This window comes from Perissodus microlepis, chromosome 4 (genome assembly GCF_051167445.1).
Source record: "Perissodus microlepis isolate ML-2025 ecotype Zambia chromosome 4, ASM5116744v1, whole genome shotgun sequence".
Taxonomy (NCBI): Eukaryota; Metazoa; Chordata; class Actinopteri; order Cichliformes; family Cichlidae; genus Perissodus; species Perissodus microlepis.
This window is the reverse complement of record NC_140464.1, coordinates 21,063,907-21,078,598: the sequence shown is the minus strand read 5'-3', so window position 1 is coordinate 21,078,598 and position 14,692 is coordinate 21,063,907. Positions and strand designations below refer to the sequence as shown.

The 14,692-nt window shown below is 37.4% G+C and overlaps 1 protein-coding gene across 1 annotated transcript; it reads left to right on the top strand.

Annotated features, from left to right (window-relative positions):
• Positions 1-334: 334 nt before the first annotated feature.
• On the top strand, positions 335-12,339 carry LOC146388868 (NACHT, LRR and PYD domains-containing protein 3-like). Its single transcript, XM_084926416.1, has 12 exons — positions 335-462; positions 671-955; positions 1,081-1,118; positions 1,235-1,471; positions 1,938-3,798; positions 5,495-5,677; positions 6,709-6,876; positions 8,806-8,979; positions 9,433-9,606; positions 10,566-10,739; positions 10,874-10,923; positions 11,443-12,339. Exons 2-12 carry the CDS (start codon positions 714-716, stop codon positions 11,976-11,978), a joined length of 3,837 nt encoding a protein of 1,278 aa, XP_084782542.1. The 5' UTR covers positions 335-462; positions 671-713; the 3' UTR covers positions 11,979-12,339.
• The last annotated feature ends 2,353 nt before the right edge of the window (positions 12,340-14,692 follow it).

The following is a 14,692-nucleotide window of genomic DNA, read 5'->3' as shown; positions in this document are numbered from 1 at the left end:
TATTTATTTAGCTGCACATTTCCTCTCTGTGTACAAAAGTTAAAGAGTTTTGATAAAGTTTATCTAAAAAATGAGCAGGCGCTAGTCCGTCCTGAATACTTTCACTTTACCATAACAAGTTACTAATTAACAGTCTAACCTCCTAAAAAGAACAGCCTTGGTGTTATTCTTGTCATGTCTATACAAAGTTAAGCATTTTGAAATATATCAGTTGATTAATAAAAAATCATTTTCAGAGCATCTGTAGTGTAATGGTGTAATAGCATAAAGCACTAACCATCAAAAAGCGTTTTCAATACTTTTTTTTTTTTTTGCAGTATTCACAAACAGTGAGAGAGAGAGAGAGAATTCAGGCGTTTCCGCCCATCCTGCCAACGGTTCACTTCCTGTCTTGCTATCGTTTAGATCCAGCAACATACATCTTTGTTTTACTGCAGCAGCTACTGGAAATCAGACACAAAGGTAAAAAATAAACATATTTTGAACAGCGAGTAGTTCGGTCAGATATCTTACATAGTGACGATTAAGAATATAGCAAAATAAATGTTTCTAGTTAAACTGAAATATCTATGATAAATTCTGCATTAGGTGAAAAGGGAAAAGAAAGTCTGGCTGTTCTCAAGACAGTAGCAATACAACAGAACTTCTATGTAATAATACTTATATTTAGATGCAAATGACAGAGTCACTGAGCTGACTGAAGAAATAACATCATGGGAAGCCTATGGTCTGCACATTGCTGTGCAAAAACGAAAGAAAACAGTTGTGAGCAAGACAACATTTCCACTGCTGAGAAGAGTGAATTAAGTTCACTCCTCCCTGTTGGACAGCAGAGGGGGGGAAACACAGTGAAGGAAACAAGGGAGGAGCCTGCATGCACACATTCTCAAGAAACTTCTGGGGAAAATGACTGCAGTGAGAACAGCAATGATACTGCTGAACTCAGTGCCCTCAGGTGAGACCTTTATTATCTTCTTACAAGTAAATATACAATCAGTATTTCTAAGGTAAAAGATGAAATAAATTATTAGGGTAGATTTATAAACCATGTATCGCTAAAGCAGTTTTGCCTTTTTCTAGTCCTTGTCTGTCTGCTTCAGCAGTAACAGAAATGAAAGGTAAGTTAATAATTATAATTTTATGATTAACTCTGATCATAAAATGCACATGCTTTCATTCTTTGTCTTCTAAAGTCCTAAGCAACATGTCTTACATTTTTTTAACCTTTTCATAGATGCAGCCTTGGTGGACAAGAACCGCACTAAGCTCATTCAAAGCGTCACTTTGGTGATGGCTATAGCTGATGAATTGAGACAGCGGGGTATGATCCATCCGGAGATATACAACAAAATTAAAGCTGCTGGCACTAGGCAGGATCAGATGAGGGAGCTCTACAATTCACTGACTACTAGAGAAGTCAAATCTAACTTCTACAAAATCCTCAAAGAAATTGAGCCACAGACATGTGAAAGTATGTTTCAGTTGTTTGGTAACTATGTATACAGTGCATAGGGAAAGCATTTACAGCATTTGACATTTTGTCATGTTACAATCTTAATCCAAAATGGATTAAATTCATTTTCACCTTAAAAAACAATAATTTTTTTTCCAAATTTCTAATACATTCATGTGAATGTGAACCAAACAGTTTTCACTTTATTTATCCTTCTCTGTGTAGAATTTTTTTAAAGTAAAAAATTTTATCTATTTTGGAATAGGACGAAATGTGGAACACGTGAACTGCTGTGAATACTTTTCGGGTGCACTGTACAATTATTAAATACAATTAATATAATGTTACAAATTTGCGTAAAGTGCAAATAAATACAAAATGCAATGGTTTTTAAATCTCATATCCACATTTTATTTAGACAATAGAAGACAATAGAAAACACATGCTTTATTTTGAAATTGGTGGTTTTCCTCTTTACCTACAGCAGAAGATGTCATCAAGGAGGTCATCAAAAAGAACAAAGAATATCTGAGGCAGAAGTGTCAGTGGGAGTTGGAAGGCACTGGGAAGTCTCGTAAGGATGAAAAATCATTGGATAAAATTTACACAGAGCTTCACATTATACAAGGAGAGAGTGAACATGTCAATAAACAACATGAGATCTGGGAGATTGAAGATAAAGCGAGAAATCAAACTGTTGAGGGTGCAAAAATCAACTCTAATGACATCTTTAAACATGAGAAAGATGACAAAGAAGTGAAAGCAATTAGGACTGTGATGACAAAGGGGGTCGCTGGCATTGGAAAAACTGTCTCTGTGAAGAAGTTCATCCTTGACTGGGCAGATGGAAAAGCCAATCAGGACTTGGACTTCATCCTTATGTTTCCATTTAGGGAGCTAAATCTGGTCCAAGATGATCAGATTAGCTTTGAGAACCTTGTGAAAACATTCCATCCAGAACTTAAAACCATAGCAGTTGCGAAAGCTTTGGCTGATCGTGAAGTTTTGTTCATCTTTGATGGTCTCGATGAAAGTCAACTTCAGCTGAAATTCAAAACGACCACAATACTGGATGATGCTACGAAGGTGTCCTCAGTGGACACTCTGGTGACCAACCTTATCAGGAAACATCTTCTTCCCTCTGCACTTGTTTGGATTACCTCAAGACCAGGAGCAGTTCGACGCATCCCTATTAAGTATGTCGACCAGTGGACCGAGGTCAGAGGATTTGATGATCCACAAAAAATAGAGTACTTCAGAAAGAGAGTCGAGGACAAAGCAGTCGCTGAAAAAATAATTGAACACATAACAATGTCACGGAGCCTGTACATTATGTGTCACATACCTATCTTCTGTTGGATTGCTGTAGATGTTTTTGAGTACTTGATGCGTAAAATGAGAAACACCAAAGATGAAAACCAAAAAATACCCACAACTCTTACTGGGATGTACACACACTTCCTTCTTATTCAGATGATGATAGCTAATGAAAAATATGGCGACCAGGAAGAGCCTGATACAGCAGAGCTTTTTAAGTCAAATGAAGAGTTCATTTTGAAATTAGGCAGGTTGGCTTTTGAGCAACTGGAAAAAGGCTGGATCATATTCACTACTGAAGACCTGAAGAAGTATGACATAGATATAACGAAAGCTGGAGTTTACTGCGGGTTGTGTACAGCAATATTCAAAGAAGAGAGTGTGTTCCTAACAAAGAAACTTTACTGCTTTGTGCATCTGACAGTTCAAGAGTATTTTGCTGCTCTCTTTGTATATCACAGTTTTGTAAATAAAAAAATCGATTCTGAAAGTCTCAAGGATTTCATGCTAAAAGGGTCTGATGAAGAGCTCAAGTCTATCTTGGAAACAGTTCCAGTGGATCTACCTTTGAATGAACTGATTGAAATTACAATAGCTAATTCGGCTCCTAGAACGACCGGAGAACTGGACATGTTCCTCAGGTTCCTTATTGGCTTGTCTCTACAATCAACACAAGACCTGCTTCAAGGTCTGATTCAACAGACTGAAGAACACTCAACAAATATTGAGGAAATTCGGTCAAGTCTTTTAGATGTAGATTTATTGGATTGCTCAGCTGAAAGATGTCTAAACCTTGTCCACTGCCTGACTGAGTTGAAAGACAATTCCCTACATGATTCAGTACAAAAGTATCTGAAACCAAATTGTTTTCCTGAATCACCGCTCTCTCCTGTTGAGTGTTCAGCTCTGGCTGACTTGATTCTGATGTCAAACACACCTCTGGATGAATTCAATATCAAGAAATACAGACCATCAGGAAAAGGTATCTTTAGACTTCTTCCAGCTGTGAGAAACTGCAGGAAAGCAAGGTAAGTTGGTTCTTTATACAAGAATGTTATTAAGTTCAGCAACTCGAGAGCACTGCAATATTTGGGCAGTGCTTTGTTCCTCCTCTTGTGCTCCTATGAACAGTCAACTTGATAAGCAAGCTTATCAGTAAGCTTTAATGTAAGGGACTAAGTAACGTCCTAACAACAATAATACAATAAAGCAGTAAATTTAAAATAAATATAATAAAATAAATGAAAGGAGACTGAAGAAGAATTATAATGTTTCGATGTAAGGGTAAATTCTTCTCCTGAAATTGCTGCTGTATGGTTCTGAGGACTGAGACTCAGGTGGAGCGCAGGATTTATTCAGAAGAGATATGTTTTGTTAAAATCCGTTTTATTACACGAACCTGAAGTCTGTGAGTAGCAACAGACTTTTACAACAACACATGTGTTACAACAACAGATGTGTGTTAATGAAGATGCTGCTACTGTTCCATATGTGTAAATGTGCCTGTGTACAACCATAAATACTTGAAGTCAATATTGCACACTATAACATTAAACACATTAGTCTAGCACACTAACACAGCCCCATCAAGAGCTGCTTTTTGACAGACCTGTGGTATCATTAACAACATCAATGTGTTATAAAGAGACATGGAAACCACTGTGTGTACGCACTGCTGAGAAAAGACACGCAGAAATGGGTACCTTGTACATGTCTTGTGACATGAATCTCTCCTTCCTTTCCTCTTATCCTCCATATTGAGTTTGGTTTTGTTTCAATAAAACACCAGTACTATTGTACTGTAGGAATATGTGGGCACGGGCTCTAAGCACTCAGAGTGAGGACCAGATAAAGAGTTACAGAACACATCCTGAGTTTTAGCACTGTGCTCACAGCTTTGAGCCATCCAGTTACGCAATTGTACTGCTAACATTTCACCCTCTCATTCCAAAAAACACAAGACACACATTTCATCTTAAATTCAGCACAATTTACAGGAAATTGCTCACCTCAAATCTCAGTAATTCACCTTCGTAGGAGTTAAAATCTTCACTTCGAGAGATAATAGTGAAGCAGAAGAGTTGCACTCATTGGTGCACGCTAATTGGTGCACGCTGATTAGTTTTCCTAATCGCAAGATTACCATCCCATTTTACTATAGAGTGTTTGAGGCTTCACAGCAGCAATGTTTTGCAACACTAGCTAGCAAAGGAATGAAGCTTGCTAATGTAAACAAATGACTGACTCCCAGCACAGTACAGACTCCAGTATAAGCTCCACAAGTACAGAAGCCCTATCAGTGTGAGCCACTGGCTCCAGCTGACGTAATACCTGATACTAGAGCTCTGGGAGCTGAAGAAAAACTAGTACAAGGCATGAGCAGACCAAGTTAAAGTACTGACCTACCAATCAGAGCTATATGAGGACATGAAAGAAATAAATACAGCCTGTAGGACTAAACCTAATGTACCTCTCAAGTGTGTCATATCTGCCAGACCAGACCTTTGAATCCATGCACTCTGCCTGTTAACTGATTAATCTCACACTGTGACATTAAACACCTAAGAAAAGAAAAAAAGAATGAAAAAACCTATTCAGGTCATGCTGTGAAGTGTTATGGGTGCTATTACTCCTATTGCAGTGATTTCAGTCAATTAAATCATTTGCATGCTTCTAAAACATTATCAGATACTGAAGAACCATCTTTTTTTTCCATCTCTTCAGAATTTCAGGCTTGGATCTTTCTGTTTGGGAATATAAAACTATCGTTTCAGCTCTTCGTATGCCACGTTCTGTGCTGACTGAACTGCACCTGGTCAATAATACATTTTACAGCAGAGATGACGAAGGTGCAGAGATATTGATTGATGGACTGAGGAATTGCCAGTGTAAACTGAAAACTCTTAGGTTAGTAAGAGTATTATTTTTCGTTATGTTTTTGTTATCATTTATTTGAATGAAACTGATTTCATAATAATTTTGTGATTTTTTTGCAGGCATTGCATATAGGGATGGGAATAGATAAGAATTAAGAAGTTCCAATTTCATTACCGACATCACTTACCGATTCTATTTTTTATCGATTCTCTTATCTATTCTGTGCAAGTGGAACTGATAAGCAGTAGTGATGTGTCGGTCGCGAAAGAAACGGCTCTTTGAAGTGAACGTAGCGAGCCGTGGTTTTTTTTTTCTCTCTCTCACCCTCTCTCTCTCTCGCACTTTTTTCTGCTTCACTCCGCACGCCAGCCTTGTGCTTGCGCTGAGCAGAGGGGGGAGGGGCAGTAGTTACACTCACAGTAGCACATGAACAGTAGTGATGGGATTTCCGGCTCTTTTTAGAGAACCGGCTCTTTCGGCTCGGCTCACTAAAAAGAGCCGGCTCTTTCGGCTCTGAACTGGCTCTTCAGGTTGTTTTGTTGCTTTAATTAATTTATTATTAACAATAATATAAAATTATGCACAAAAGGAATTACTAATGTAAAAAAAAGTGGTTTTATTTATATATGTTTATATATAAATATATGCGCTGGCCCCTAGAGACAAAACACGTACAAACTTTGGCTGAAATTACTCATGCAACAGGACAATGACACCACCCCCAGAATCAAGGTGCTACAGTGGTCCAGTCAAAATCCTGACTTCAACCTGACTCAAATGCTTGTGGCTTGACCACAGAATTTGAGTGTTTGCAGTAACAAATACCCACAAACCTTAATGTACAAAAGTAATAATGTAAAGAAGAGTGGGCCAAAATTCCTCCACAATGATTTGATGAACTCATTACTTAACATTGCAAAACAATTACTTCGAATTTTTGCTGTTTAATGTAGTTCTAAAAGCTATTGAGTATTTTGTTTTTATAGGACTGTGTGAAAACTTTTTTTTCCCATGACTGTGTTCATCAGTCACTTTTCACCTATTATCCTTTATATTTGCAGTCTTTCTGGTCACGGGCTTTCAGAAACACAGTGTGAAAATCTAGCTTCAGCCATCAAATCAATCATCTCAAATTTAAAAGAACTGGAGTTGAGTGACAACATACTGAGGGACTCATTACTCTCTGTGCTCTCCACCGGACTGGGCTGCACTAACCTGGAGAACCTCAGGTCAGTGTTAGATGTTATTTAGATGTTATTCCTTATCTGGGACTTAGCATTATAGCCTGAGATGACACGGCTTTGATCAGAAGTTATTTATACCATTACTGGCTTTCAGTCCTGCTTGGATGTCTAGGCCAGCGGTCCCCAACCTTTTTTGCGCCACGGACCAGTTTATGCCCAACAATATTTTCACGGACCGGCCTTTAAGGTGTCGCGGATAAATACAACAAAATAAAACTAGTACCGGTACCGAAAAAAAGAAGATTTATTCATAACACACGTGAAAAGACCCAGGAAAACCGAGTTAACGATCAAAACTATAACAAAATAACGCTGAAAACCGATAAAAACCCTGAAAACTATACATTTCACGCCTGAGCCTCAACTCTCGCGGCCCGGTACCAAACGACTCACGGACCGGTACCGGTCCGAGGCCCGGGGGTTGGGGACCGCTGGTCTAGGCAATAACCTTTCATGACTGTGTGTGGGTAAGCCCACTAACAACAACAAAAAAGTGCCCTTTCCATGTTTGGTCAGTACAAAGAATGCATATGATTTTGCACTGGCAAAACTGATGCAGGACTCACTGAGTAACCATTGTTTTACACTGTATTCTTTTGTGCGGTGGTTTTTGCATCAAAGATTTCATGAATGAGTAAGAGCCTATCCTATTACAGCCAAATGACAACCTGAAATGATTTAAAGAGTGGAAAACAAGAAACCTTTGACCAGTAATTTCAGAGGGAAATTAAAAATGTTGATTTTGAAATGTTCAAAAGGAACATCTCCCTTCTGACACTAAGCTTACATACATATACACTCATTGGCCACTTTATTAGGTACACCTTTTCAACTGCTGCATGTTTGGCTTCATATCTAATCAGCCAATCACCCGGCAACTTAGTGCATTTAGACATGTAGATATGGTGGAACTAATCTACACAAAGCTGATTTTAGTGACTTTGAAGAACCACAGGTGACTCTACTACTACTACTATTTTGGCCATGAATTTTCTGCGGGTTTTACCACTGGAATAGACATCCAGGGGAAAAAATTGGTGGTCCTCCAGAGGTGCCAACTAGAATTGCTTACTGAGCACACCGGGTTTGTAGCTGAAAAGTCAATGTTTCATCCATAGGATTAATGTTAGCTAGCTCTGCTTGCTCCATATTGTCTAGGTCCAAAAACAACATGAATGATAAGGAGAGCAAAGGGGATGCTCCCACTTTGCGAGGAAACAATTTGCCAGATACACTTTGGGAGAGGTTGAGCCTTTCATGTTTACATCATCAGTGTTACATCAGTGTTTACATCAGCTTGGTCCTGTAAGAACACACTCATGTATTGTACTGAGTGAACTGACCAAAAAGAAACCACAACTTCTTTTAACTTGTGTAACTGTATTCATGTGACATCCTGCTACAGCACTTTAACACAGAGTGGACTTAAAAAGAAATACTACGGTTGTTACTTGTTGGCTTTGCGGCTAATGGCAAGTACATAGGAGCAGCCAGACTTCTGTGTCAAAAAGTCTGCCTTGACTGTAATTAACTGAATGAATCACTTGTTAGAGCATGCAGTCTATGATGTAAAACAACACAGGACTTGTAGAGATGTGGGTCAATCAACAGTTACACAGCACAGATGACCTTATTATGTTACTGGCAGGGACAATGAATTATAACAGGCATTTTGGGCTGTACATGGGCTTTTTTTTTTTAACCATATTAACAGTTGAGTCAAATTCATCTCTACAGTGTAAAATTGTCTTGAATAGACTACCCATTTCTTCCAAGACTTTTTTCTGTTTCAACTAACAGCCTTCATTGGTCTCATTGCATAAGAGTAACAGCCAATTTTTGTAAAAGTGGGTGATTTACTGTATCTATGTATATCTATCTAATCTAATGCTGTTTTATCCTCTGTATCAAAAGGTTGAACCGAAATTGTAGGATTGCAGAAATCTGTGAGAAGTTAGTAACGGCATTCACATCCAGCACCTGTTACCTGAAAGAACTGGAACTAAGCTACACTGATTTAAAAGACTCAGAAATGGAGAGCCTCTCTGATGGGCTGAAGAACACAAGCTGTAGATTGGAAGCATTAAGGTACAACACTGCATTAAAACAACAACAACAACTTTTAAGTACAAACCGAAAAATTTCTGTTACATTTTAGAGCTTTACAGAGAAGAGAAACCTCCCACCTCAAGATTATTTTAGCAGTCAGCAGGGAGAGAGTGCTATTTGATTTATTTTAGATGTAAGCACACATTTGACAGCTATTATGGTATTCTAACTGGCCATCTTCAAACATGGTTTCAAACAAAGAGCTTGCACTTGGTTAATTCTATTATACTATTTTATTTCATCTTGCACAAAACTTTTATTATTTTCGCTAGATGAAAAGAAACGGATATTATTTTTCGTTTTGGGCTTTTGCATTTTATATGTTATAGCGCTTATATATGTTATAAAATAATTAGTTTTTAATATTTTTCAAATGTGCAATTTCCTATATTATTAAGCTAAAAAAAAATTTTCCTGCATTTTTTCATTCAGTCTCAGTCACAACAAACTCACCGAGAAAGGCTGTGAGACACTGGCTTCTTTGCTCAGCTTCAGAGCTTCCCACCTGAAAGATCTGGACCTGAGTTATAATGACCTGCTGGATTCAGGGGTGATAGCACTGTGTAATGCACTGACAAACCCACAGTGTGGATTAAAAACACTAAGGTCAGTTCACATGATGTTATCACAATAAATCTCCCATAAGGGAAGTAAATAATCGATCTCCTGCTCAATTTGTAAGTTTGCTCATTTACAAACAAATGAACAGTCTCCAGATTTTATGGTAGTCCCATTTTTACTGAAAGAGACAGAATATCAATCAAAAATCCAGAAGAAAAGATGTTTCATAAAAGTTATGAATTGACTTGCATGTCATGGAATAAAAGAACTTTTTGATCCACTACTGCCTAACCAGAATTCTGGCTCCCACAAATTAGCAGATTACAGTCAATCAATCAGCCAATTACAGATACTCCTGACCTCAACTTATTATCTGTATAAAGCGCACCTATCCACAGATTCAGTTTATTCCATTCCAAGCTAGGACAAGAACCTCCGTCTCTCAGCTAGAACACTGAATATGGTTCGCGAATCAGTCTTCCAGCGGAACAATGACCCAAAACATACTGCCATGGAAACAAGAGTGGCTAAAGAAGAAAATAATAATCACAGAGTAGCCTTAATCCTACAGAAAATAAAACTAATTCCATTAAAATGAAACTACCATAAAATTGGAGACTGTTCATTTCTTCATAAAAATTTCAAAACTTGACAAAACATCAATTCAGAAAGGTATCAAATAATTATTTTCTCCAGTGTACATGGAGCCTCTTGCAGTATAACAAAAGTCTTACTGAATTCAACGTTTTTCAGACAGTTTAAGAGATGGTCTGTTATCGTGCAGTTACAATGCCTTGCAATAATTTGTACTTTTAATATGCTTGAGATATTTATATATAACCACCACCAAGTCCCTTTGTTACTTTCAATGGATTATTTTTTTTGTTTTAATCTCTGAAATAATCATATGATTACGTATGAATTTAGTTTGTGAGGTATATATGCACACATTAAAACTGGTCTTGATAAGATTATCTACCATACCCACTGTTTGATTTCTGTAGGCTGTCATTTTGTAAAGTGACACAACGTGGAGGCTCCTCGTTGGTCTCAGCTCTTGACTCGAACTACTGCAGCCTCAAAGATCTGGACCTCAGCTTTAATAACCTCAATGAAGAAGTAGTCAAGCTGCTAAATGAAAAAAAGAGAGATACATGCTGCAGTCTGGAAAATGTCAAGTATGGAAAAAAATCCTGTCTTAAAAAGAATGCTTTATGCTTAATTTATTATCAGTTTTTCAGTCATTTTAATATTGCAAGATCTATTATTGTTCTTCGTAAACAACAGTGCTTTTGTTTATTTTTCCCATTAGTGTGGACCACAATGAAGAATGTTGGGTCGATCTGAAGCTACTGAGACAGTGTAAGAAAAATATGTTCAAGAAACACTGCATGTAATGTGATTTGCGTGCAGGTTGTAATCTATATTTTGAAATATAAAAATTTGTTTTAAATCAGGGGGGTTCTTTGAAAAAGAAGAAAAATCAGTTGGATTTATTAGTGTTTACTACTGAATGAGAATTATCAACAAGGTGTCCTGATAGAGAACATAAATAGCAGACAAAAACACTTTGCTGGCTTTAAATTTTATTTTATACCTCAAAAGATAAATTATTAGTTGGTTTAAACTCATAAACAAATTAGAAATGCTGATGCACAATACACTAAGATGGAGTCCACATTGACTGAGCAACGGAGCAACATTTAATCTTAAATCAAAGTGTGTTGTGTGTCTGTTGTTTACAGACACAATGTACATGCAGTTATTTGGTGGAACCTGTAAATAATAACTAAACCACTTTTGTTTTAAGCTTCATAGCAACATTATCTGAGATCAAGAACGGCACAAACAGTTAGCGTTTTCCTACTGTTTTGATTGCAGATGCCTGTGACCTAACACTTGATCCCAACACAGCAGGTGTGAATATTATTTTAACCAAGGAGAACAGATTGGCAGAATGTGTTCAAGAGAAGCAACCATATCCTGATCATCCAGACAGATTTGATCTTGATCAGGTTCTCTGTGAAGAAGGTCTGACAAGTCGCCATTACTGGGAGGTTGAGTGTTTACGGGCTGATGTTGGAGTGGCATATAAAAGCATTGACCGGGTGGGAGACTCTTCCTCTGAATTTTCTTTTGGAAAAAATGAAAAGTCTTGGTGCTGGATGAATGGTAGTGTTTTTAGTCATAACAATAACTTAACATTTTTGAAAAGTACACCACTGACGTGTACCATAGGAATGTATCTGGACTGGCCGGCAGGTATTTTGTCCTTCTTTAAAGTCTCTGCTGACACAGTTACTCATCTCTACACCGTACACACAGCTTTCACTGAACCACTCCATCCTGGTTTCTCTCTGGATCAGTTGGGATCAATTTACCTTTGTAAACAAAGAAAAGAAGAAAATTTTAGATGAAAGGAAAGAAAGATTATTCAGGAAAAAAAACTGGATTGGAAGGTTTATGATATCTCTTTATATTATGTCGTGCTCAGCTGCATATAATAAAGACATGGTTTCATGTCCTGCATGCCTTCAACAACACTAAAAATGTGGGCTCACTTTTTAGCAGACTTCAGAAATTTGCCAGACCAAATGTGTGGGACTCTAACGACCTATCAAAGGCAGTATATGTTTATCCCAACTGTGTTGACTGTACATTTTGTAAAATGTTAAACATGACTTTTATTATACATTCATTTTTAATGTTTCAGTTGTGCTGTGTTGTAACATTTTTTGAAAGGTGCTGTATAAATAAATGTATTATCTTTCTTTAAAATTGTATATTTACTGATTTGTACTCATGTATCTTTTCCATTTTATATTTATACACCTCCTAACAACAACAACAACAACAACAACAACAACAACAACAACAATAATTTGTAGGGAACAAAATCTGTGCAAATTAAAAAGTCACATATTTATTGTAATTCTTAGCTTCTTCCTAGGATGACCCCAATAGTGGCTGCACACAGCTTGTACAGGCTGCATTTGCTTTTGCATGAATTTTATCAACCTGATAGGTCAGATAACAGAAAAATATTGTGGCAATTTTTGATTTGGATTACTAGTCTACCTTGTTATTTACTTTTAATGATAAGAGAAACCACGAGTGAAAGACACTGGGTGTTTATCTGTCTCTGTCTTTTTCCCCCTGACTGCAACAACAATATATTGCAACCAACATGAAATTTTTTACACAGTGAGCAAACCAGACATCTGTATGGACCAATGTGGAGATCTTGCTTGATTGTTTTCACGTAAAATACATCCAATGATCTCATATTCCAAAGCCTTTAATCTCTTCTCATTCAAAAGCCACACACCTGCAGAACATGACTAGTACAAAATTTTTCATATTCTGATATACTGTTTTCAAAAGAGATTCAGAAAAAAATGGGATGGCATATTTGTAAACATATTGAAATTTGGTTTAAAAGTTGTTGCAGAAATGTAATATTAATCTCTCCAAACAGTGGTGAATGCAGTTTCACCAAAAATGAAGACTGTTAGGTTTACTTCAACCTACTGGCACATTAAGAGTGATGTGATGTGGTGTTTAGTAACACTGGGGGACCAAAGGGGACAGTCTTATCTCCATTCCTGGTTATTTTGTACACATCCGATTTCCTGTACAACAGTGAGCATGCCCGTGGGTGACAGCAAAAGAAGTAAATCCACATTAGACCCGATAACTTTCCTTATTACGACCAAAATTCAACCACAATTATATGGTCGTCCACCACCATGAATTATAAAAACCAATCACCCTTTGTTATGTCTTTCAGGATTTGACCAGTCATTTTCATTCTAGAATGCCATACCCCTCAAATTCAGTCAGACCATCTTTTTACCAAAGCTCTGGTCATGACACTGTAAGTCTGTCAAATATTATGGCATGAAAAGTATTAAAAAAGTATTTTAAAAAAGGGGTTTTCCCATCTTTTCAATAGCTTGTTAGTGTTGTTAGGTTAACTGGTGAGTCTAAATTGGATATAGGTGTGAATATAGGTGCAAATAGTTGTCTGAGTCACTGTGCTAGCCCTGTGATAAACTGGTGACCTGTCCAGGCTGTACCCTGCCTCTTGTCTTATGGCAGTTAAGATGGGCTTCAGCCACTCCACAACCCTGAATTGGATAAATAGAAGAGATTGGATGGATGAGTTTTCCCTGCAGCTGTAGCTAGCCAACCAAGCTGAAGGCTAATGACAGTTTATGTGCAGTTAACCTAGCTATTTTTTTAAAATAGTAATATTTCCAATAGTAGTAGTTACAGTTAGAAGAGTCACAAACAAATCTCTGTTTATTAAGTATTGTATTAGCTTGTTTGCTAACATTGTTAATAATGTGCAAGCATGACAAACATTGAGACTAGTGATTGGGTTGCTAGCTATTATTTAAATACATTGTGGTGTGAATGAGACACGGCGAGTCCACAGATCAAGGATTTGGGCCATCTTTATTAGTTCAGCTGCAGCTCTCAGCTCTCAGCTGCAGATGCATCACACCACAACACCAACCCAAACACAACCCCGATTCCCCTTCTTGTAGCCAGTGGGTGTGATTGCGGATGCAGAGTGGGTGCGTCTGCCTTCCCTGCACTGCACCGCAAACCACGTCCCACCACATACATACCAGCAGGTCAACTAATACGGTTAACTGCTGATGGGAAATTTTGCTGTGAACTGTGTACATATAACACATTAATGAGAATCAATATCACAAACTGAGAAATTTCATTTGTGACAAAGTTCATTTACATGAAAAGAAGTAAACAGACTTCAATAGACTTTAGTTTGTATTGTTAAATGAGAGTTCAGGATACAGGTGCAGAGTACAAAGACACAGCAACATGCTTTAGCAGAAAAAAAGTTACAAAAAAAAAAAAAATTATCCACCACTTCCATATCTATTACTAAAATACACTAGACACTAACAAATTAAATTTGCAGAGTAAAAAAAAAAAACATCCTGTGGTTTCTCACTGACTTCCAGGAGCTTCACTGACAGATGTGCCTTATACCACCCAGCAGTGTCACAAGAGGAAAAGACTGAAAGAAAAGCACAGTGGTAAAATAATAAGTGGATGCATAAGAAGAGTCACAAGTCATCAGCAGTGTCACCAGTAG

Coding starts and splice junctions, on each gene's coding strand:
- LOC146388868 (XM_084926416.1), top strand. CDS start 714: ATGGGAAGCCTATGGTCTGCACATTGCTGTGCAAAAACGAAAGAAAAC. Junction 8,980..9,432: donor TGTAGATTGGAAGCATTAAG/GTACAACACTGC, acceptor TTTTTCATTCAG/TCTCAGTCACAACAAACTCA. Junction 10,740..10,873: donor TGCAGTCTGGAAAATGTCAA/GTATGGAAAAAA, acceptor TTTTCCCATTAG/TGTGGACCACAATGAAGAAT.